Source organism: Agelaius tricolor, unplaced genomic scaffold (assembly GCF_023055355.1).
Source record: "Agelaius tricolor isolate 1412-34295 unplaced genomic scaffold, bAgeTri1.0.p SCAF_9, whole genome shotgun sequence".
Classification (NCBI taxonomy): Eukaryota; Metazoa; Chordata; class Aves; order Passeriformes; family Icteridae; genus Agelaius; species Agelaius tricolor.
Window position 1 is genome coordinate 22,595,182 of NW_027269269.1, and position 24,087 is coordinate 22,619,268.

The following is a 24,087-nucleotide window of genomic DNA, read 5'->3' on the forward strand; positions in this document are numbered from 1 at the left end:
AGTCCCTTCAGACTCCCAGTGTAGTTTATCTTTAAGTTGGACATGAGGAAGAATTTCTTCACAGAAAAGGTGATTAGACATTGGAATGGGCTGCCCAGGGAGGTGATGGAATCACTGTCCCTGTTAAAGGAAAGACTGGATGTGGCACTTAGTGCCATGGTCTGGTTGACATGGTGGTGTTCAGTCATAGATTGGACTTGATGATCTCAGAGGTCTTTTCCAGTGTAATTGATTCTGTAGTCTGTGATCTCAGAGAAAGTGTAAGATTTCTGGTTAATGGTTTAGGACATGAGCAGGTATACAAACAGATCTTACTGTGATTTGTGAAGTATCCTCTCTCATTTTGTTGAAGGACAAATTGATTAATCATTCCTAGAGAGACCTAAGCATAGTGACCCCTCCTCATGCTTACTTCTCCAACAATTTGAGGTTGAATAATTTGAGCTAGAGGAAGAAGATAAGATTTGCTCCTGCGTCACTGGGGTAGTGAAGCAGGGAGCAAATGTCTCAGCCCCTCTGCACTGTCAGGTTGATCATCTGTCCTGTGGCCACAGAACCCCAGGAGATTATCCCATATTGTCTGGAATCACCTTGTGTGTAGGATATTAGTTTTGGATGTAGGACTGATCTCCATGTAACAATCCTCTATGCATAAGTTTGTGCTACTCCTTTAGAGGGATAGACTTATTATTGCTTCAGCCTAACTTGGAAGTCCATGGGAGACATAAAGAACTCCCTTTTCAAAATAGATTGCGAGAAGTAAGTACTGAACCTTTCTCTCCTGCAGATTTCTACATTTTACTGGCAGATTGCCTAAATAACTGACAAAGCTTACTGAAACACCCCTCAAACAAAATTTCCACTGTCCAGTGACATCACCTAGGGCTCTCATAAAAGAGAAATGCTTCCTGATGATCCTTGGGGCTCGAAGTTTCTCATAAACTATCAGTCAAACAGTTTATGTCCATACCACAGCAAAATAGATTTTCCAGAAATGTCTCCATGTGGCAGGAGGTGAGGTGGGTGGTATCTTCACTGCCTCCTTCTTCTTAATCATAGCCTCTTCTTGACCTGCACTGATGTGCAGGCTGCTCCAGGAGACGTCTCTCAGAAACACTGTAAACTTCAGACTCAGCCTCCACGACCTCAAGATTATTAAAGAGCTTCCGGCATTTTCTTGGTGTGGAAGGAATTTTACATGCCAGGATTTAATCACATTTTTAGCACATATTGTTACTTTTGTCTCCTTAGGTTTCCTTTGCAGACAGAGATAACTCTTTCTTTCTTCATGTGCAGAGAACACATGTAAATAGCTGTCTTGTTCACTCACTGGGATGCCTTTACTGGTGTGAGCAATGAGGACACTAAAATATTGTTTCTGTATGTTCTGTGAAACTCACAGTACTCTTCCTGAGCCATTTGATGGAGTGTTTAATGTAACTTTATTATTTTCCTAAATATCATCTATATAATACTAGCACAAATCTATTAAAAATAAGGTTGGAAACATAAGCACATTGCTTTGCAGAATGTATTGTGAATTATTTTGATGCAATTTGGGTGTACCACACTGCTATTTGCAAAATTTCATCTTAGCCCTCTGAGGCTAAAAGAGGACTGAACATATATAGCATATCTACCCAATAAACACATTAAATATTTCTGCAAAGAAATGGCCACCTGACTCAACATGCCAGCCTGGACTTTTAAGCTAGTTGAACCTCACTTTTTTGTCTGTTTGTTTATTTTTTGAGCAAATCTTCTTCTTCTCCCCCATACAGGTGGTTGTGTCATGGGATCTTCTTTGCAGTTTGCTTCAGTTGTTTCCTTGGTAGCATAATCCATATGTTTACTATAATCTTTTTTTTTTTTTCCTTTAGTAGCCTGGAGCATTTTTCTCACCAAAAGCTTCAAGGGTATCTTCAGAGGAAATATCATTGTTCAAAAAAAGTTTTATAGGAGCAAATAAAACACTTTTCCAAAATAGTGCTGCCAAATAGAAAAATAGAAAAATATTCATTGTTTTTGATGACAAAGATATTAACGGGAATAAAAGCTGTGTTGTTTAAAAATAACCAACTCTTTAATAGTACTGTAGGAGAATATTCAATTAAATGAAGTGTAGTTTTCCAGTGAGCCCACCTTATCTTAGCATCAAATGACAGGTTGAATTAATTTTTTTTTCATTTCTGTTTCTCATCTCTGTTTTGCACTCCTGTCATTGCTTGCTACTATTTATATTTTATGTTAAGGATCTTCTTTTTCAGCTGTTTATAAAATTTTACAAAAGCAGCCAGATATCATGTTGGAAACTCAAAGCCCCAAATCAGGCTATAAATCATAAAACCCCATACATATACATGTCATATAAAATGCCACTGTACTGTTCTTTAGCACTTCCTGTGTTGACTTTCCTTCTCTTCCCTCCTCTTACCCCTCACAGCAGGTAGAACTGAAGGGTCTTACCTGGCTTCTTTACTTTGCAGACTCAGAACAGAGCACTGGGTCAGACACAGAGGTGCTGGCAGAAAGGACATCCTGCTCATTTGGCTCCCACTCTGACCTTACATCTGGTGGCTCAGGCCCTCAGCCTCCTCCACCTTCATCCATGGAAGAGATCCAGGTAGAGTTGCAGTGTGCAGACCTCTGGAAAAGATTTCATGACATTGGGACAGAGATGATCATCACAAAAGCAGGCAGGTAAGACATCTCTGGATTTCTGTCTAGTTAAAAAAGAAATCATAACCAAACAAACCAATTTTTATTTACTTGATTTTCAAGAAAGAAACCTTTTTATTCCTTCTTATAATCCAAAGGGATAAACATGCATAAAAAATTAAATGTCTGTCTGAGTTTCTCAGCTGTGTTTCCTATTAGCTTTCTTAAGACAAGTGAAGTTGTTTCATATGACTGTTTGAATAAGTGGCTCCAAAGGAGAAGTGGCAGCTGCAGGAAACCATTGAGGATAGTTGTTCCTTTGAGCAAATAAATCAGGAAACAATCATTGTACTGTTGGCTGTACTGAATTTAAGATGAGCTATAAATTTGGGGGGGAGCCATTTGAGTCTCTTTTCAAGTTTCCATAGCACTTCATGAGCTTATTGATTTAATCTCAAATATAGTGAAATTCAAACTCACCTTTGCACCAAATGAATGTCTTCCTGCAGCTCTAAATAGATGCAGTGTTAAAGACTTCCTGTATGAAAAATGTGCAACCCTAATGCTTTCCTTTGCTATTGCAGTGATACCATGACAGCTGAGGTTAGAAAGAGCCACTTAATTAGCCAGATTTTTTAAAAAGGAAAACCTCACCATGTCAGGTTAGCCAAGGGGAAGATCTTCACTGCTATTTAAAAATGGCTAGGAGTCTGTTTGCCAAAACACAATCCAGCGGTAGTTGTACATTTCTAGATGTCCCAAACCAGGATTTTTAGGCACGTTTGCATGAGCAGGCCGTTTCCTACCTTCACCTAATGAGGTTTAAATTCCGATTGATGCGGACAAGGAGAACATCAGCACCACGGACAGAGCCCGGCGAGGCGAGCAAACACCGGGAGCGACCCGGGAGCTGTCCCGCCTGTGCCGCAGAGACGCAGCAGGGAAATTTTTCCCAAGTTTTGGGGGAAACCCACGGTGCTCTATTTTTTACAGCGTTGTTTCATATCTGTGCTCTCAATTTTTTCCAGAACAGCTCGACTTGTTGTTTTACATGCTTGTGAAGTGAGTCCTATTGCTCTCTAGCCCCAGAAAGTCCCGATAATCCAAGGAAAATTACACTGGACAAATAACCCAGATCATCCCTGAAGAAGATTATCAGACCCAGATTAGCTCCCAGTTTTAGATTTCAGTGGCAAAGGAAGCATTTTTCACCAGTACAGAATGGGCTGCTGGTTTTGACCTGCCTCAAACAGAAGAGGCAAAGTAACAGGAATGGTATCACCTGCTATTGCACAACACCTCCTCTCTGGAGATGTTAAAGCAGGCACAGAGACAATCATTATTATCCTCTTTTCAAAGGTGATGACATTGAGACCTAAACAGATTAAATGATCTGTCCAGCATCATTAAATACGGCACTGGGAGAACCATCTTCCTTCTTTCTGGATTTATTGTCCTGGTGCCTGGATCATGCTGCTTCAGAAACTTAAAATAACACATTATTACCTGTTAGATTAACTATAATTAATTCTCTGATGATACATGGAGTAGATACTAAAAGCAGCATAAATATGTCCTTGCCCATCAGTTCAAATGAAAATGGCTGAAACTTAGTGGTATGAAGAGGATCTTGTCAGTTCACACATTTCTGAACAAAGTAGCTGACCTTTCTGACATCTTACAAGCTCCACCGTGGATAATTTTTTCACTTACAGAAAATTATGTATCACAATAGAGTCATAACTTCCCACGCAAATCATATATTCATTTTAATCCTAAATAATATCCTTTCTCCTTGGAAGGAGATGCTTGTAATTGCTTGAGTCCTGATGGCCAACTGTCACACTACTGTCCACAGTAAATCTATGTAAATACTAAATAGATGTGTTTTTTCTACTTGATGATGTTCTTCTTCAGAAGTGATGTTAACAATATTGGAGTGCTGCTGTTTTTTTCTTTTTCTGTTGACTACATTTGTAGGTTAATCATTTCAAACCACAATGAAGAGCTGGTCAGTTTCTTTAGGTAATACATCTGTTTTTTGAGGATGGTCCTTACAGGTGTGATAGAATTTGCAAATGAAATGGTTAACCAGTTCAGTAGGTTAAAGAGTTTTCTCTCAGAGAAGATGTGTCTGTGATGGGTGAGCTGGATCTAGCAGTCCTGTTTCTCCATATGGGATGCATGATACATGATGCATTCCAGAGATTAGATTTTATTATTTCTGGCATAAATAGCAGAATTGGTGTTATTTCCTGAAGATTTCCTACTACTTATTCAAATTGTTAGAGACACACAGAGTAATTTGCATCTGCTTCCTCCCCCACAGAAGATTTTACTCCTGTTGCTTTCTCTTTGGAAACCCTGAGTCCCATAAGGCCTTCTTGTTTTGAAAGCCATTATAATTACAGACTCAGTTGCCTATAACTACAGCTGCTCCTTAATTTTCTATGACTTGTAAAGCACTGCCTGGTTCCTGTCTGTCCCCACAATGTCTCTCTGCTCTTGCTGGGTAATGCTAATTTCTAACCTACGTTCTCATTTCAAACATAGTTATGGGGCTATATCCTGCCCTGCATTTTTTGACTTTCAGACTCCTACTCTCACTCATTTCTAATTCTGCTTTGTTGTTTTTCTTTTCTTGATGCTGTATTTATAGATGTCTTTTTTTTTGTCTGTTTCCATAAACCTACTCCAGTCCTCTTATAACTCTTCCTTTTTCCTTTCCATCAAAGCATTTTTATTTAGATTTTAATCAGATGCTTATAAAAAGACACCTTTTTTCTTTGTGTAAAAGATGCAAATGGCTGTCAGCTGCAGACAGTCAAATCTGCAGTTACCTTTATCTCCTTTTTGTTTGAAAGGCAACCTTGAACTCTGTACAAAATAAAATAAGTTCATCTTAAGCCCCAGGTCATACTGATTTGAACTAATCCTAAAATAATTTTTAACTCTTTTTCACTGCTCTCCTTTACTAACAGTGATCATAGTGGTAGCATCAGTGGAGGAATTTGAAACCTTTCCACAACTCTGCAGTCCCTATTTAATGTCTGTGGTCACCTGAGCTGCAGGGGTAACTGTTTGTTAAACGATGCATAGGAGTGCTGCCCAAAGTGGGGAGAAATGTGCACTTATTCCTGGGGGAATACACTACAGGGAGTGCTTGGAGTCCTCCTCTGGAAGGGAACAGCTGCCTGCTGTTTATGGAGGTGGTTTCATGAGTGCTACCATGCATCCCAGCACATCCAAGAGGTATTGTTCTGGGAACACAGGTTCTACCTGTAACAGAGCTGGGATCTCACCTCAGCAATGGGGGAATGATCTCATCTGTCATATCACAGTTACCATATCTGTGCTCAGGATGGCTCAAACCAAAATGCTGATGGCCAGGATTGGTAGTAAGACTGAAAAAAGCCAGCAGTGAGTGAAAGAGGTGACCTTGTCCTCTCCTGACTTCTCGGTGCCTCCTGACAGGTTAAGTGGTACTTTGCCTGCAGTGTCTTTGCTTTCCTGAAATAATGAGTCTGAGCTCTTAATAGAATGTACTCAGGGCTGTTTGCATTACCAGGTGTTATTTTTTCTTTCCAGTGGAGAGAAAGGTGGGTCCCAAAGTGCTCCTAAGTTAGAGAGAGCAACAGAGATTTTGTAATCAAGCTTGGTTGTTGCTGAAGGGGCCCATGAAGAGAACTTCTCATAGCAAGCTACCAAACTGATTTTTAGAGTTCCTAGCCCTGTGGGCCAGATAACCTTGCTCCAGCTTCCAGAAGAATGTCCCCTTTGGGAGCTACTGAGAAGATCTGTTGATCTCCTTCTCCTTCATAAACAATAAATCCATTTGCTACCACGCCCTGCCCTTAGCTTTTTCTCTCAAAACACACATGTCTCCATGATCCCATGCTGCAGAGGGAAACAGAAGGGCATTCCTACACTGCCTTGCCTTGCCTTGCCTTGCCTTGCCTTCATTCCTTACATATTTGTTTCTCTAAAGAAATATACATTTGGCATCAGTCTTAAATGCAAGGAAATGAGATATGAAATAACAAGGATAACCTCAGGTTGTCCTGTAAACTCACACACATTGTAAACACTGTGCATACTTAATCTGCAGACCTAAATCAGATTATATTTTGCAGAGTTTCTATACTGGATTATTTTTATGCCTGGGAAATGACTATTCTGTCTATTTCTTTTGTTGCAGTCGAAGAGCACATTGCTTCATTTAAGGGTTTGCATTTAATAGATGTCACCCTTATACAAATCTACTCTTATCTAAGTTCCTAACTTAAGGGTAAGAAACTGAAAGTTTATTCTACTGGGGAAAAAAATCCAGTTCAGGGATATATCTGTGATCCTCCTCCTATGACCAGTTTTCACAAAGTAAAATTAAACTGTATTTTAAAGGAAAGTTTCAAATACCACCACCAAAAGATATACTGCTAGCTGACACAACCTAAGTAATTTTTTTTTTGTTGAAAGTGCCCAAACATGGTTGTTAATAGGAGTACACTCCTGTGCTGGCAAATACTTTTTAACTAAGTTCTAGAGGTATTTATCTACCATCAGTTTTCTTCGCCTTTGATGTTCATAAACTCCAATCTCATTAGGAGAAAACCAGAAATTGAGTACACTGAGGCACATTGTTGTTGCTAAAAGGTTTTTTAAAACACTTCTAAGTGGTCCTAAAGCAGTTGTAATAAATTATTTCATATCATGTCATATTTCCCCTACAAGGGTACTGTGTGTAAGTTCACAATCTTAAGATTTGGAGGACTGTTTTCCTGCTGAGTGGTAAAGCTAACATATAAATAACTTGATCATCCCAAACTGCTGCTGATAAAAAACCTCCTCCTAAAATATATCATATGTCATCACATGTTCCCTATGAAAACAGACAGCCCTCGTGTCTGTAGCTGTTGACTGAAGCTGATACCTTTCTAGATGAAATAGTCTTGACTGTTTATTAATCCAGCCATATCCAAATGTCCTGAATTCTTTCCAAACCTTTGAGCCTCTTGTTTTTTATAAGGCTGGTGCCTCTGGGCAACCAAGAGCCAGCCAAGAGGAAATGCAGAGAACTGGGACTTTACCATGATTATACACGAGCACATCCCTAAGCCTCCCCTGTTAGCCTCTGCCTTTTCCATTTCCCTCTTTCCACACAGCACTGCTGCTGTAGACCTGCTGTGACAGTTCCAGGCCACATCTTTATAGTAAAGAAACCTAAGTTACTTTTATACCCACAGAAAAAGAAAAACAGCAATAATTTACAAAACTTGAAAAATACACTTAAACCTTAGAGAAAGTAGTGGGATCAGCCCAGCTCTCTCCGATCATTTTAGAGATTAGCCTCTAAGCCTGCTGAATGGTCTGTGGTAATCTTTTACAAGGCATTTCATAAGCAAACAACCCCACAGGCTATACTGCAACTTTACACGAGGCTGCAGATTTGGAGAGAACTTTTTGGGACACACAGCTCATTCAAAACACAGTGTGCAGACTTAGACCCAAAGAGACTCTGATTTAATCCTGGGTTTCTCATCAACCCTCTGAAACATGACCTACCTTTTAGCTGCTCCCAAGCCACCTCTCTCTAATTAAAGAGAGCTGGACTGTAAAATGCCACATCCTGTACCCATTTGGCTTGGCAGATTTAATGAGCCATTGTGGCAGAAACAAGGTAATGCCCTCAAGCCACTCAAGACTAATCCATTATTCCTTCCCCACTTCCCCCCCAGTCATTCTACTAGCAAACTCACACCATCAGTTGCACAAATTGCTCTCTCCTTGAAGGGTTTCTGCAGACGATTTTTCTGACAGTTTTACGTCTCTCATAACTCGGGTTAGCTGTGCTGTGGCAGCTGTGGGACGGTGCTCTCCCACCCCCCACGATAACTGCCCTTTTCCTAAGCAGATGCAGTTACTAATAGGTCAGCTCTTATCTTCTCAGTGTGGCCTGAAATGAAAGAGCTGTGGGTAAGGCAAAGGCTGAGCATCCTCCTCCTTCCCACACTCTTCTGCATGGAGCTATATGAGGCTTGGCTGGGAAAGAATGATATAGATCCTCATGATCACATCTCTGTCATGCAAAGTTTGAGAGACATGTCCGGAGACGTTGTCACAAGCTTTCCTGTTTTCTTCCTCCTCCAGGCTGTGTTCACTAGCAATACTTTGAGAAACAGAAATGTTGGAAGGAGAACTAAATCTTCTTCTCTGACATTTCATTTTTTCTCATTAAATAGAAGAGAAAGTGTCATGATGGTTTGTAGGGATGACTTTTAGAAACATTTCTTGCACACTTTCCTACTATTTTGGCATTGTGATCTTAAATTGCCCTTTAATATCCTCCCTCCATCCACATACTTCCATCTCTCAAGGATATGTCTACTTACCAGAGAAGCAGAATATGATTTTGTATAATCATGCAGTACTTTTGGGGTTTCTCCTGCCAAAGCTCTGTATTTTCTAGCCAGAAGTCATTTAATTGAGTAACACCATCCTATAGGACTTCAGCTTAAGTTTTTCTCAGATAAAGGCTGAAAAGCCACTCAGGTAGAGCTCAGGTCTGGGTTAACATACAGTGAAACAATGCAGGATTTCTTTCACTCCTCTGCTCTGATTTCAATGTTGCTCAATTCCTGCTGCACCTCATTCAGTTCAGCTCCTCAGATTTTATGAAGGTGTAAAAATACCACATGAGTTGGAAATATAATATGGCATAAGTAATTCCCTCAGCATGCTCTTTGAGGGAGGTGTAGAATAGAAATTGGTCTACTGGCCACCATAAAATTTTTAAGAAGGAGAAATTATGTCATAGCCACACTAACACTAACATGCTTTAAGGTTAGAATTGTTCTGATCTGTTCTCTTCTGAAATAATTGCCTAGCTACAAACACTTCCACAACAGTGACTGTGTTTAGCAGAGCTTAACTGGTGCTCAGACAAGAAGAAAAAGGCTGGAAATTGTTTCTTGTTGGTGTAGAGTTCCATACCTTGTCTATCAGGAGAAAATGCTTAAGATAGATCTGGATCATATGGCACAGAAAAGACAACACCTATTAAATATATTGCACAAAACACTACCAGGAGTTCAAGGAAGCCATGACATAATGCCAGTGTTTCTGTTGAATGTGAAGTACATTCCTAATGAACAGATTAATTTGAGGGATGTTTTTCTTAAATATCTGCAAACATGAGAGCCACAGGATCTTTCAGGATGATGCATTTGCTTCAAATGTTACCTCAGTACTGTCAAACTCTTTACTGAAACGTGACATTCTCAAAAAAAGAGAACTAAAGTGATCCTGCATTTAATGGAATATGAGAGAGGAATTACAGGTGGATGGCCAGTGGGAAAAACACAAGGTAAAAGCACACTGTCCATCCTAGAAATGCCTTAGAGAGGATGATTTGTGTGAAGCATAGCAGAACTGTCTTCTAGGAACTGGGAACAGAGTGCTTGACTGTGAGTATTTTATCATTACTTACAGGCTGTTACCCTGTTACCCCTTTTTCTAAGTGGGAAAAAACTGAAGATTCAAAGCACTGCCAGCACAGTCTTTTCTACCCACACCAAGCCCAGAGGAGTCATGCCAAGGACTGGGCTGTGTAAAGGAGCATGTTCTGGTGCCAGAGAGTACAAGGAGCCTGTTCAGCTTCCTTATTCACCATTTTCTTCCTTATTTCTACTCTTATTTTCCTAGGAGAATGTTTCCAGCCATGAGGGTGAAAATTACAGGCTTGGATCCCCACCAGCAGTATTATATTGCCATGGACATTGTCCCTGTGGATAACAAGAGATACAGGTAAGATTTTCAGGGGCAGAGGTAGGAATCTTGTACCAGCTTTACCTGTCAATGGCAGCCTAGGACAGACACCTGCATTAAACACCATTGCAAACGTGGGCTGGAGGAGACCCTACTGATTAGACCAACATAGCTGATTTGACCAGCATCTTTAGACACAAACTCAGAGTTTTAATACATTCTCTTGCACTTTTGGAGTGAAATCTTTCTCTTTTCAAGTAGCAGTTTTTAATTGAGGAGATCTCTGTCATGCATTTCCTGATTGACACAATTAGCAATGACTGTCTGAGGGAACTGGAGTTATCAATGGGGGTTATCTCCAGGGGCTGAGTTACCTTACTTCCTCAAGAAAAGAATGGGCAAGGAGCAGCTTGGAAATAAGCCAGGCCCTTCAGGTCTGGCCTGAACTGGACTGAGTGACTTCTGTTTCAAAAGTGCTCACTGTCCAGCACAGCAGCCTCAGTGAATATTGGTCCCTGACCTACAGTTTGGAGTCACTGAGAAACTTCCCACTGCTGAGCTGAAGACAGGAAGAGGAGATTTCTCTGATATTAATGGGCTTGTGATCTTAAAAAATACTCTGGAAAACTCATGATCCTCTGCATCCCAGAAAACTCTCTGGACTGACGTGATTTATGTGTTCTTATTAAAAGACCCCTGAGAGCAAGTCTTTCCTCCAAACAGTCTTGACTGAACCACATTTCAAGGATTCAGAATTGAACCTCTGCTTCAAATGCTAAATAGTACATTTTTGTTCCCAAATTGTACAGGGTGTTTTCTCAGGAAAAATTCTTTTTCCCTGGGAAAGCAGAAAAATAGTGTTTGATACTCAGCTGGATGTTTTCCTCTTTCTAAGAGTGTGGTTCTAGCAACACTGACATTGAAAATATGTTTATTTTCTTACCCTGCTTGGCTTGTGCAGCCACACAGAGCAAATTAACAGGAAAGGAAAAGACTCCTCATTTCTTTTTTCTTCCCCCCCCCCCCAATTTCTTGTGACAATACAGGAAATTAGTCACTGTTTGTAGGTAAAAACTGGAACATCTTAGCAGAGCTGAGTAGAGACCCAGTGAAAGGCAGCACAGGGCAAAACTCAGAGGTGTCAGTAGAACTGTTGGTGAAATGCCTTTGAGGGAAGGAGCTGCAGATCAGGAGAAAAAAGGTGCCTAGGCAAAGCTGTGGTAGAGAAATTTATGGTATATATAGGATGGCTAGAACAGGAACACAAAAATAACTTTTTCTTCTAATCCCAATGTATGTAATACTATATGGAATTTCCTTTTTTGCAACATTTCAAACCAGAAATTCTGTTTTATCAATTGTTTTACTGGTATCTATTAGATATTGCCCATTCTGGGTGAAGCCACATGTGTTTTCCAAAGTCTGGTATGAGATACAATGCAGATTTCCAGAAATTGCAGGGTATTTATTAATATTTTCAGAGAGGACTTTGTTTACCATATTTTCCAGCCTCTTACTCTGGCTCAGAGAGGGTTAAGGAGCTGAGAGGACACATGTGGCAGAGTTTTACAGGGAAAATAACTGCAAGGTGGTTTTAATAAGGAATCAAGTCTGAACAAGTGGCTCAGGGGTAATCTGGCTTTCATTTAGAAGGTAGGAGGTTGCAATAAAGCACATTCTCCCCTGACTGCAAATGAGAGCTTGGGGTGCATGAGGGTGGCAGGGGAGGGGGAGCCCTGGATGTGTTCCTGCAGTGAGTGAGTGAAAACCTCCCTTCCTCTTTCAGGTATGTGTACCACAGCTCCAAGTGGATGGTGGCTGGCAATGCTGACTCCCCAGTGCCCCCCAGGGTTTACATCCACCCTGACTCCCTGGCTTCTGGAGACACCTGGATGAGGCAGGTGGTCAGTTTTGACAAGCTCAAGCTGACCAACAACGAGCTTGATGATCAAGGCCATGTAAGTTAGAAGTTAATCCTGGTGCCTGGTGCTGTCCTAGCCTTGCTCCTCTCAGACTTGAAAGGGTGCTGCTGCTGCTTTGATGCTCCTGTGTCCTGTTGGGCACACGTGTCTGTGGTTGCTTCCAGATTTATGGGGTTTTTTTTGCTATTTCAGTGCTTTTCTTCAAAATGTTGCCTGATCCTATAAAGCACCTTTCTCTTTGCTCACAGCACAAACTTTGTTTCATACATGCTTGTAAGAAAAGGATAATTTTCTCCATATTAACTCTTACTCCATTCCTACTTTCTTGTACATCTGGATGTTGTGTAAAATATTTTTTGGGGAAAAAAAGGTCCTTTTCCTTTTGTTTTCTTTTCAGATAATCTTACACTCAATGCATAAGTATCAGCCTCGTGTTCATGTCATCCGCAAGGATTTCAGCAGTGATCTTTCTCCTACAAAGCCTGTTCCTTCAGGAGATGGGGTGAAAACCTTCAACTTCCCTGAGACTGTTTTCACCACAGTGACAGCTTACCAAAATCAACAGGTAAATCCTTCATGCTCCTTTTATGTTGTGCCTTCACAAAAATAATCAGTGTGCTCTTTGTGACTGAGACGCTAACTTCTCTGAGAAGCATAGAAAAGTTACACTTTACAAAAAAAAAAAAAGAAAATAAAATGCTTGCTTGCTCTGGGGTAATGTGTAGACATGAAGTATCTAGCTAGGAAACCACCTTGAAGATAAGATGGCTGTAGCTTTTACTGTAAAATAAGTAACTAAGAGCAACTGTAAAGAGATGTGTTGTGTTCAAATTTCCTTGCTACTTCATGGTACCAAACTAAAATATCCTGTCCTCACTATAATTTTAAGGCAGTACAGCTATAACTCCAGATCAGTTCTCTCAGAGACAAAGCAATTGGGTTTTTTATAGCAGTGAAGGAAAAAGTTTTGAAAAGGCCCAATCTCATCAGTTTGTTGACAAAAAAAGCCTTTGAATGCATGTCTTGCATATAAACTGAAATTCTCATGCATGCATGTCTTGTGGGATAGGGGTCAGGTAAGGGGTCAAGTTATACACCTGAAATTTAGGAAAGTAAACTTCCACTTTTGCAAGGAGATGGTCATTAGGATCTCCTGGGAGCCTGCCCTTAGGAGCAGGACATGGAGCAGAGTAGAGGTGGCAGATCTCTAAGGAAGTCTTCCATACAGGCCAACAGCCAGCAACCCCCAGGAGCCAGAAATCAGACAAGAAAGTCAAGAGAGCAGCATGGCTGAGTAGGGACCTGCTGGGAAAACCAGATGGAAAGAAACAAATGCACAGGCAGTAGAAACAAAGACATGTACCCTGTATAGGGACTGGGTGAGGAAAGCCATGGCAAAGCTGGAACTAGATCTGGTAAGGGATGCAAAGCCTAACAAGAAGGGATTCTACAGGTAAGTTAACCAGGAAAGGAAGGTTAAAGAAGGTGTAGCTCCCCCTGATAACCAATGCTGGAAAACTGGTAACAACTGATGGGAAGTCTGAGGTACTTAACACCTTTTTACCTTAGTCTTCAAATGAGTGAGTCTTCCCTTCTCATACATCTTGAGAGGATGGAGACCTGGATGAAGACTGGGTAAACAAAATGCTTCCCACTGTAAGTAAGGATCAGAAAAGAAGGCATTGGGGTGACATAATTGCAGTCTTCCAGTACCAGAAGGGAGCCTACAAGGAAGATGGGGAGACTTTTTACAAGGGCATGTAGTGACAGGATAAGAGGAATGGTTTCAAAGTGGAAGAAAGTAAGTTTGGACTAGATATTGTGAAGGAATTCTTTACTGTGACAATGGTGAGACACTGGTACAGGTTGCCCAGAGAAGCTGTGGGTACCTCATCCCTGGAAGTGTTCAAGGCCAGGTTGGATGGGACTTTGAGCAACCTGGTCTAGTGGAAGGTGTCCCTGCCCATGGCAGGGGGGCTGGAAATGGATGATCTTTATGGTCCTTTCCAACCCAAACCATTCTGTGATTTTATGATAATTTGTGTTTGATTTGGGTCTTGCACAGTTCTCAGTAATGAGACTTAGTATTGACTTTAGATACTGTAAGGAAAAGATGTCACCACAGCAGGACTCTTTCTCTAGGGACCTTGACTTTGTTAGTGATCTACACTTTCTTAAACTAAACTTCAGTCTTCTGGGACTGAAGGACAGACCCCTATTAAATCAGCTTAAGGCAGATTGCAATATTTAACCAATTTTTAACAGTTGTGAATTCTAACAATTTAGTGAAATGTTAGAGTTTTTTATTTGGCAATGTATAAGAGAGCGCAGATGCAGATAGTGCTCCTGTGACTGCTTCTTTTTCTTCCCATGACTCCCAGGTTTTATTCCCAGTCTGGTCCCCTTGAGCTGACTTAAGTCAGGATCCAAAATGCATCAAAAACATTGCAAAACACACAATGATAGGTGGGTTTGCTATCATTGCAGTATGGGAAACTTCCTGCCCCCCCCTTGTCCAAATGCAGATACTCTACAAATCTTGACTGTAGATCAGACAAAGAAGGAGGATAGGGAAAGGAGAAGAAATTACTGGAATTAAGCCTGCCATTCTTCCTTAATGACCAGAATTATAAGACATAATTAGACAGGGAGGGAGATGCTAAGGGAGGGATCCCTGTCAGGGATCGGCACCATAAGCTGCCTCACCATAAAGAAATGCTGACATTTCTGTCTCTCTGAATTCCAGGTGTTTGGGGATTGTGTTCAAAAAGATCTGGGGGACACAATCACATTTTCATAATACCAGTAAGGAGATTCTGGTGGGCTGGAGAAACATTTTCATTAAAACCAAATCTAAATCCCCTGAATCTGCCTGCATGCCCTCCAGTGGCTGCAGAGTGTTGCCTTACTGGGGGAAGTGTCTCTGGAAACAATTGTAAAATGTTAGCAAATCCACCACAGGGATTCCCTCTGCTGTAATTCCATCCTCCACAGAACATATCTGTCTCTGTACACACAAGTCCCAGGACAGCTGCAAAGTCAGGCTAGCGGAAATTAAGTTCACAAATTAAGCTTCTGCAAAAATAGGAGCTGCATTCCAGATCTGAGGTTAATATCCAGAGTAGGGGCTTGGTTCTGACAGAAGCAAAACACCTGCAAATCCCCATCAGATCAGACTGTATTAAACTAGTCCCTTTTGAGCAGTTTCAGCAAAACCACCTCAAATTTGGTAGGTTCTGGAGACCTCACTCTTCTTTCATTCCAAACATAGAATCTCTAGGACAAGCTGAGGCTGGCAGAGGGAAGCTCTTTTGCTACACCGGGTTGTGGAATAGCCAACAGGGAGTATAACACCACAGGCTGCAAGGTCAAGATCCCAGTGTTATAGTCTGTACTTACCAACATGGAATTCATGCTTAAAAATAAAGCAGGAAAGCAGATTCCCCCAAAGCACTCAGTCTGGCTGCTACCTCCTTTGTTTAGAGGAGGGGGAAAAAAAATTGAAAAATTTACGGACCAGAAAACTCTTGAGGGCTGCCTTGATGCTGACCAGAACAACAGCAACTTGTATGTGTGACTGGGTGGCCACCCGACATTTTTGGGGGCTGTAGCCTGTGCTTTTCTCTTCAGCATTGTTTGAAAGTCCATGAGTTGCCTTCAGCTGCTGGATATCTGGAGTGTTGAGGCTGAGATAACTCAGATAGCAGCCAAACTTGAGCAGAGTGCCTGCTTCCCAAACCATGTAGCCATTGATAAATAACAGCTCCTGGGGCTTTGCACCTGGTGTACTTCTACTCCAGGAACAATTTCTCAGCCCCAGCACTGTGCCAGGTTTCCTAATGCTACCATGATTTCTGTCTCTGGTGACATGTTTTGATAAGCAGATTATCTGTTGGTGGATAATGGAAGGGCACATTTGACAGAGGTCTGGGGAAATAAGTGTGAAAGGTCATTGTAGGGGTGGCTTGGGCGAGAATGGAAATCATCCACAATTTTCATCAGTTGAAAGAAAAAAAATTGAAAATATCAATTAATTTTTTTTCTTCTTTTTAGATCACCAGATTAAAAATTGACAGAAACCCCTTTGCCAAAGGTTTCAGAGATTCTGGGAGAAACAGGTAACAGAAACTTGTTTGTGTTTCCTCACTGATCTCTTCCCTCCTTTCCCTGATGAGTGCACAGGGCAAATGTCTATGGTTGAGAAAGGCATTTTTTTTTATTTTAAAATGAGAAACAGACATAGAAAAACAGGGGATTGCAGATAGTAACACAGACAAATAGGTCACAGCTTAACACTGTGCAAAAGAATTATTCATTATTACATGCAGAGTTGGCTGGAGGACATTTTTAAATTTTAATTTTCACAGGTAATGCCAAAGCTTGGAGAGCAAATGCTTGCTTTATGTTAGGAGAAAAAATAAGTTTCTCATGGGTGTGAAGGATAAAAGTGCAAAAAATGTTTTAGTTCCAAATAATTTCAATTTTTATCCAGTGGTGTCCAATGGTTTCACTTTGACTGTGTTGCTTAATTTTGTCATGATTTTTATGGAAAAATTAAGTAGAACGCCTTAAATATTATTTAGAAGAAATTATATTTTAACAGCACAGTAGTTAAAATGGAGCTTTAATCAATCCCCCCATTGTATTAGTAAAAGACATTACAGAGTTATCAAAAAAAGGTAAGAAAATCCAAAAAAGTTTCATCTTTTTCTGTTCATGTATCCTACAGCTGAATGTGCAGCAGATGTAAATATTTCAGATCTAAATGATGTAGGTATCCTTTAAATCAGTGTAACAAAGGCTTTAAACCTTAATTATACAATTAGACATATATGACTACATTACAAGAAGCCTAGGGTTGTAAAGCAAAGCTCTGAGTGTGCAGACCAGAGTAAAAGTTGTGTGCATAGCCCTCATTTGCTGTCCCCATGGGTGCTGTAACTCAGTTTTACTTGCATGCTCCTGTTGTGTGTGTTTACCAGGACTGCTGTCTCCTTCATAAGGAGGTTTGGTGAGGTCAGTGCTCATGAATGGGCAGCTGCCCTGTGTTTTCCACCACCCACTTCAGTGCTACACTCTCCATCATCCCAAAGAAGACATTCAAAGGACCTGAGCTCAGCTCCTCTGCTGTTATCTTACTGAATTTATGCATGAAGATATTGCCACTCATTTAAATCCCCACTGTGATCACCAGTTCTCCTTGAGGCACATGTGACTTTTATTCTGCTCTCCTCTCCTGTGTGGGGAGAGCAAAGTGTGTCCTGGGTACGAGATCTTCCCTGTGTGCACAGATACAGCTGCACTGGGGGCTGGGTTTGGGAGAGGGATTGATGCAGTTCCAGGTACATGGTGGGCTGCATTAATGTGGAAGGCATTAATAAGGTCCTAGCTCAGTGAATTTGGACAGTTTCCTGAAAAGGTTGGGAATTACTGATCTCTGTAGCTCATTGATTTAAGAAAGGGCAGGAAATTGCTACACGGCTGCAGCTGTGGGGAGGGCTCAGTAAGGCTCTCTGCTGATGTAAAGAGGAATTAAAATCTTTAAGGTATTACACATCAAAGGGAGCAGCCTGAGGCTTTAGGAAGAAAAAAACAGGCAAAGGTATTTGCAAGCATATATAGCAGTCAGGCGCCTGCCTCACAAGCAGGGGTCTGGCTGCAGTTGCACTGCTGTTGTCAGCTACGGGCGGACACAAATGCTCAGCTGCCTCCTTCCCAGAGGACACTTACACAGATATTCCCATCGGAGGGAGGAAAGCATTGAAGTCCAAGCTGTGTGTGGAAAGGACTTTTCGAATGGGACTTTCCTTAACTGTGCTGGATGGCTTTTCTCTCCCTTGTGAATCTGTAATCTCGTTAGGATCACTGGTCAAAAAACAATTGTGATACTCTGCAACTTCCCACGTCCTTCCCACAGCTTCAGTCAACTGCAGTGCCTCAGACTGTGGCTGGAGAAGGTCCTGCTGAAAATGAAAATTTCTCCTTTGCAAAAGAAATAGGGTAATTTGAAGAAGGGCCATTTGTGAATCAGCCAAGTGAGTAGTACATGTTCAAAAGGTTTTATGTATAAGGACTTAAAAGAAAAAATAAAGGTGTGGCAGCAGCAAGAGGCAGAGACACAGAATTCTGAGGCAACTCCAGGACATCCTATTCCAGAGACATTGGATACTGAGTCAGAGCCATGGTTATTGGCCAGGAAATAATGGAGGAAAGAAATGGAAATGATGGAGGAAAGAACTCCCAGGGACATGGTGGACGATAAGGAACTCTTAAGCCACTTCTTTCCTAGGATATTTCCTTTCTGCTTTATGTTGAGGCTCTTCCATTAAATGGAGATGGATATTTTTCCTCCACTTATTTATTGTTATTGTTTCATTGCTGTCTCCTGCTGCAGAAATTGTGGAGGCGACTGTTGTTTTTAAAACTAGCTTCCATTTTGAATCTTCCACTTCCGTCAGCATGCAGCCTGCCCCTTTATTTCCTGTGATCTCCCTTCATCAGTGCAAGAGGCTGCTAAAACCCTGCTGCTCTGGGGATACCCCATCATAGTGTGGCTGACTGTGCCCATATGGGGGAGCAATCTTTTCCCAGCTCCTTTCTTGGATCTCCGTCACTTATTTTCATGAGTGTCTCTCCAGTCCTTACTGCCTCAGTCCTTGAGCTGGGAGAAGGAACACTGAGGTGTTTCAGAGGGAAGGATGAAAACAGCTCAGCAGCTTGCTAATGTTAAGCAGCCTTTGAGCACTCAAACCATGTTAAGTAATGGAGTTTGGGAATCTAACCATGAGCCTTGTTGGATGGCAGAGGTAGCCTGTGATTGAAGGTCAATCCTAGCTCATGTTTATTAGAGATTCTCTCTATCTAGAGTTTTGGGCTTTCCACACTTTTTGCAAAAGCACATAAAGTCTCTGTAGAAATGCAACAAGAGAAGTTCCTGCTGTTGAAAGAGAAGTTTTCTGGTGGTGAAAGGATACCCACATAATGTATGAATAAGGCAGGTTATTACTTGGTTGCTTTCCTAAACTTCAAGAGATTGAGAAACCTGTTTTTGACATATGGAACTCAGCTAGCCAAATGTTTGGGTAGTGAGGGTGCAGGTTTAATGCCACAGAGGTTATTTTTAGAGACTGGGTAAAGTTCATCTGACAGTGGGATGCTTGCAGCAGCTCCTTATCCAGGAGGAAGCCAGAAGGGAAAAACAGTCAGGAAATTCAACAGGGTGATGGAAGAAAAAATCCCTAGGCTGAAGGAAAAGCCAGCACTTTCCTTTCAGATGTGGGCAGCTGAGGTGAATAAAAGTTGTTTGTTTGGAAGTACTCTTTGAGCTTTGTCTAGGATAAGAGAGCCAGGAGGACACTTGGAGCCAATAGTTTGGCTTCCCCAGCAAACAATGAAATGATGGCCTGAATCCTGTGTGCAGTGGAAATGGCAGGATCAGCCATATGGGATGGATTATGGAGGTGCACAGATAGCTCGTTTCATTTTTCAGACAATGGAACTGTTTCATTTATTGCCTATTATTAAAACTTTATAGCACTAAAAATAAAAGAATGAATGAAAAAGAGAGAGCAAATTTTGGATACCTTTTAAAGCACTGACCTTATTAAAAAAATGCTGGCAGTGAGACCTTCTGATAATTTTTTTTTTACTTCCTTCATAAAGATGGTGTGAGAGGGAAGGGTTTATGGCCTGATAGATATTTTGAAGTTAATTTTTCAGTGCAGTTCCTTGGAAGAGAAAGTAGATGCCACATGGATAATGTTCAGCACACTTGGTATCAGCAACCCTCAGCAAAGGCCCTCCAAATTTCCTGACATTTCAGAAACACTGAAAACAATTATTTTTTTGTCAACATTTATTATTGTCCCAAAATGTCTCTTCATTGGCCAGGTGGGGATCCTTTTCCTTGTTAGGGGGTGGAACGCACATACAGAATGGCACTCCAGTACTTCTGCTGACTGTGGGAGCACACCAATGTCATGAACTGCTACAGGAGAGACAGTTATTAGAGTTGACAGGGATTAAACTTCTTGATTCCCACCTCATCCCCTCAACATTTTCCTTCAAAAATAGAAATTCATTGCAGACAGAACAAAGGCTGGGACTAGGGCTGTAAAATCAGTAGACAGTTGTGGTGTGCCTTCTAACAAAGAGTTGTTTTTAGCACGAATGAATGTTTTTTCCTCTCCAAGACTCCATTCATAGTGTGGTAGCTGTCTAGCAGGTTAGCACATGAAGGTGCTATCTCATGGGTCTTGTCTGATACCTGGAAGGATGTGAAAATTCAGTAAGGATGTGTTCTGCTTAGAAGCTGTTTCAAAAACACCCACAACATTCAACATTTTTTCTGCATGAAGAAAAAGAGTTCCAAAACCCAGACACCAAAGATAAAAAAAAAGAAACCCACAAACTAATGGGGAAAAAAGGTTGATCTAGTATATAGAGGCTTAAATTTGTGCGTAGGAGAAGTGGACATAAGTTTGAGCTCTGTCACCCACATGCTCAGAGAGGATATTTTATACACGTGTTCAACATATGCAAACTTGTGGGAGTAAATGATTCACATTTGGGGAAGGAAGAGCCAACTGTGGAGTTTGACATTCATTCTTCAGGTACCTGTGACACCACGCTGCCCTCAGCTTTGCAGGGCAAGGCCACAGTGTTGCTGCCAGCAGTCACAGTGTGGAAGGGGACGGGTGGCAGGAGCTGTGTTCACAGCAAGGGGCATGTTGTAGAGCTGCTCCCCTGGAGCAGGAGGAGGTCGGTCCCTGTTGGTGTTGGCATCCTTCCTTCCTCTGACATGCAGGGCAGGAATAGAGCAGCTTTACAAGCTGCTCTGACACTCTCAGTGCTGCCATTTACCCCCTATCAGCCCACAGACACAGTCAAGTCCAACCCTTGAAAGCAATATATTATTCCCAATTTACTGTTTTATTTCTTCTTTTTATTATGTCTTGGCTATTCTTTTTTTTCCTTTAATTTTAGAAGTAGAAATTATATGATGCCTTTGAGAATTGTATTGATATAGGGGAAAGTGTTAAATGGAAAGCTAGAAACCTTGAATCGTGAGTCAATTGAAGAGCTGATCATGATGTAGGGAGAGGCAAGGGTAATAGATTTAATCTACTTTTACTGCCTCCATGAGCCACCTCCTATTAGGGACTGGATTTCACTGGAGGTGAGTTGTGAGAGCTAGAGCGCTGTGCTGGTGCAAAGTGAGGTTGTGTACCTGGGGATCTAAGGACTGAGCCAGACTGTGTGTCACTGCTCTCAGTAAGCTGGCCTCCCTGCTTCCCCACACCATCCTGTGGCAGACACAGAGCAGCTGGAATAGCACAGCTGGAAATTTCAGTCTGCATTTCTGATACATTACGTGGTTCTAATCATCAAGGCAGGTCCTTTAAACAACAGGTCTGGCTGCATTGCAACTTGCTCAGGGCATTTTATGCCCCCTGGATATACAGTACCCAGATATACAGAAAGTCTTCCCTCAGTGTTTGGGCTGGGGATCATTTCTTGAGGCTGCAAAAATGTACTGTTCTCTTCCTGGCTCTGTGTGTTGAGAAGCAGATGGAGTCTGAACATGTGTGACTTTCATACACAGGGAGCAGAGGAAATCCTGGGGGTGGTACCGGTAGTCAAAGGGCAGCTTCTGCACACAGAACACAGCTTGGCCGATGGGTTCAAATTCTGCCCTGCCTTGCTGCATCTGAGCTCCATGAGCTGGCAGAGGCCACTGTATTAACCAAATAGTTTTGTTGTAATGTGCTCAGCACTAGTGTGAGACTGCTATGCAAAGATGTCTTCTGTTTCTACTTCTAACAGCTTAGCAGCTAATAAACACCATGCAATAACCTCTCTTCTAAACCTCCTCTTAAAATACAGAGTTTGGTTTGCCAACTCCAATGTATTTAAAGCATCCAAGCTTCCGGGGAGACTTTGGAAAGTTAACTGAGTGAGTGGAGGCATGTGCAGAAAGACATTTTCAGAAGGAAAAGGCAGCTCCAGTGTCAGTTCAACATCTGATGAGCAGCTCTGGGGATGTTGTGCCTTTTGCATTGAAAGGGGATATGTTCTCGCATTTGATGAAGAATCTCTCCTGGTATTCAGTCAGTGCAAGGGCTGTAACCTACTGTGGGAAAACAGGCTGGGGAAGGTGAGGAATGGGGAACAGAGTACAACTTCCACTGAGGAGAGCTTTTCCTGGGAAGAAACTCCAGTGGGTTTGGTAACACACCTGTGTCCTCACTGAGTCTGTGGCACAAAGAGACTTCCAGCAGAGCTAGGAGTTTGTGGTGACAACAAGAAAAAATCTGAGACCCCAGCCTTTCAAGAAGAAAAATTCTTGCTTGGTTTTTGGCTTTTTCTCTTTGATAAGTGTTTTGGTGAGTTAGGGACCCAAAGCAGTTGTATCACTGATCTTTTAGAAAGATCATCTTACACATTTCTAGTCGAAGTTCAAAACCAAGAAGATTCCCTTTTTGATGGCTTCTCGTAGCACTTTGGAACAGTGTCCAGAGCTATGAAGTGGCAGGGAAAGGCAATTCACAAAATCTCTCTGATTACATAGTCTGAGTCCCAGGCCTTCTTTATTTGCATCACAGCTTATCCAAAATTGTGGAGGGCCACTCAATGATAAATTGAGTATGCCTTAAGGAGCTGACAGTCGTGCATCCCCTGGAAAGCAGACAGAAGGCTTGAGATTCTTGCTAGAAAGGAAAAAGGCATTTATAGACCGCTAGGAACTTTTGAAATCCTGGGCTGGGGAAATTTCATTTTACTCTCGTGGTCAGCACCTGTGAGGGAAGACTCACTTGAGGAATTCACAGATGCCAGGTGACCTTTCAGTGGCTGCTGGCAGCTTGCCAAGCAAGGTCAGAGCCTTCTTTCCTCAGTGCCTGTATCCCCAGCTGGTGACATTCTTATTCACTCCTTATTTTCTTTCCTTTGCACAGGACAGGGCTGGAGGCCATCATGGAGACCTATGCCTTTTGGAGGCCCCCCGTGCGCACTCTCACCTTTGAAGATTTCACTACCATGCAGAAGCAGCAAGGTGAGTGAACAAAGAGATGGCAAGAAAGAGATTGCTCTTTCTCCTGAAGAAAGAGCAGGGGAAGAGGACATAACAGCAGCAATGCACACACTTTGCTGTGCATCCAGCGAGTGGAATGGGAATGTCACACACATTGTCGAGGTCTTGGCTGAAGTGAGAGGATACAGAGCAGAGAGGGGGATGGAAACAGTGGGCAGTGTCTTATGAGGTGCAATGGAATCACTTGGGTTCCCTGGTCTCCCAAAAGCTGGAGTCCTAAGAGCTAGAAGGAGGAGCAGGAAGCATTGTAGGGTTGGGCAAATCAGCCCAAGTACACAGCATGAGTTAAATGTGAAGAGAACACAGAAAGATTGAGGAAATTCTCAGCCACGTTGTTCTCCATTTACAGTTTACATTTGCCATTTGTATGCAAACACAAGGGGAAGTAGTGGGGTGGGGGTGGGATTTGCCCTCTGGAAGTTTTAGGAGACCAAGAATATGTCTCCCTTTGGGGTCATGCTACCCTGATTTCAAAACACAGTGGCCTTGCTGGAGACACTTTCTGCTAGTAAGAATCTGGGAGGAATTATTGGATAGGCCAAGTGTTCATGCTGTGTCTTTTCATAGCTTCTGCCCTTTACATATCTCATTAGTTAAGTAGGGCTTTCATCTCTAGTTTCAGGCCATGTTGCTATTTTGCTTTTTGCAGAG

General features: G+C 41.8%; 1 protein-coding gene across 1 annotated transcript in view; it reads left to right on the top strand.

The window, feature by feature from the left end:
- TBX15 (T-box transcription factor 15) overlaps positions 1–24,087 on the top strand; it is an 89,403-nt gene that overhangs the window by 49,991 nt on the left and 15,325 nt on the right. The window contains exons 2-7 of the mRNA XM_071433221.1: positions 2,487–2,700; positions 10,360–10,461; positions 12,209–12,380; positions 12,742–12,909; positions 16,398–16,462; positions 23,300–23,397. Coding sequence (XP_071289322.1) covers positions 2,487–2,700; positions 10,360–10,461; positions 12,209–12,380; positions 12,742–12,909; positions 16,398–16,462; positions 23,300–23,397 — 819 coding nt within the window. The remainder of the gene's footprint in view (positions 1–2,486; positions 2,701–10,359; positions 10,462–12,208; positions 12,381–12,741; positions 12,910–16,397; positions 16,463–23,299; positions 23,398–24,087) is intronic.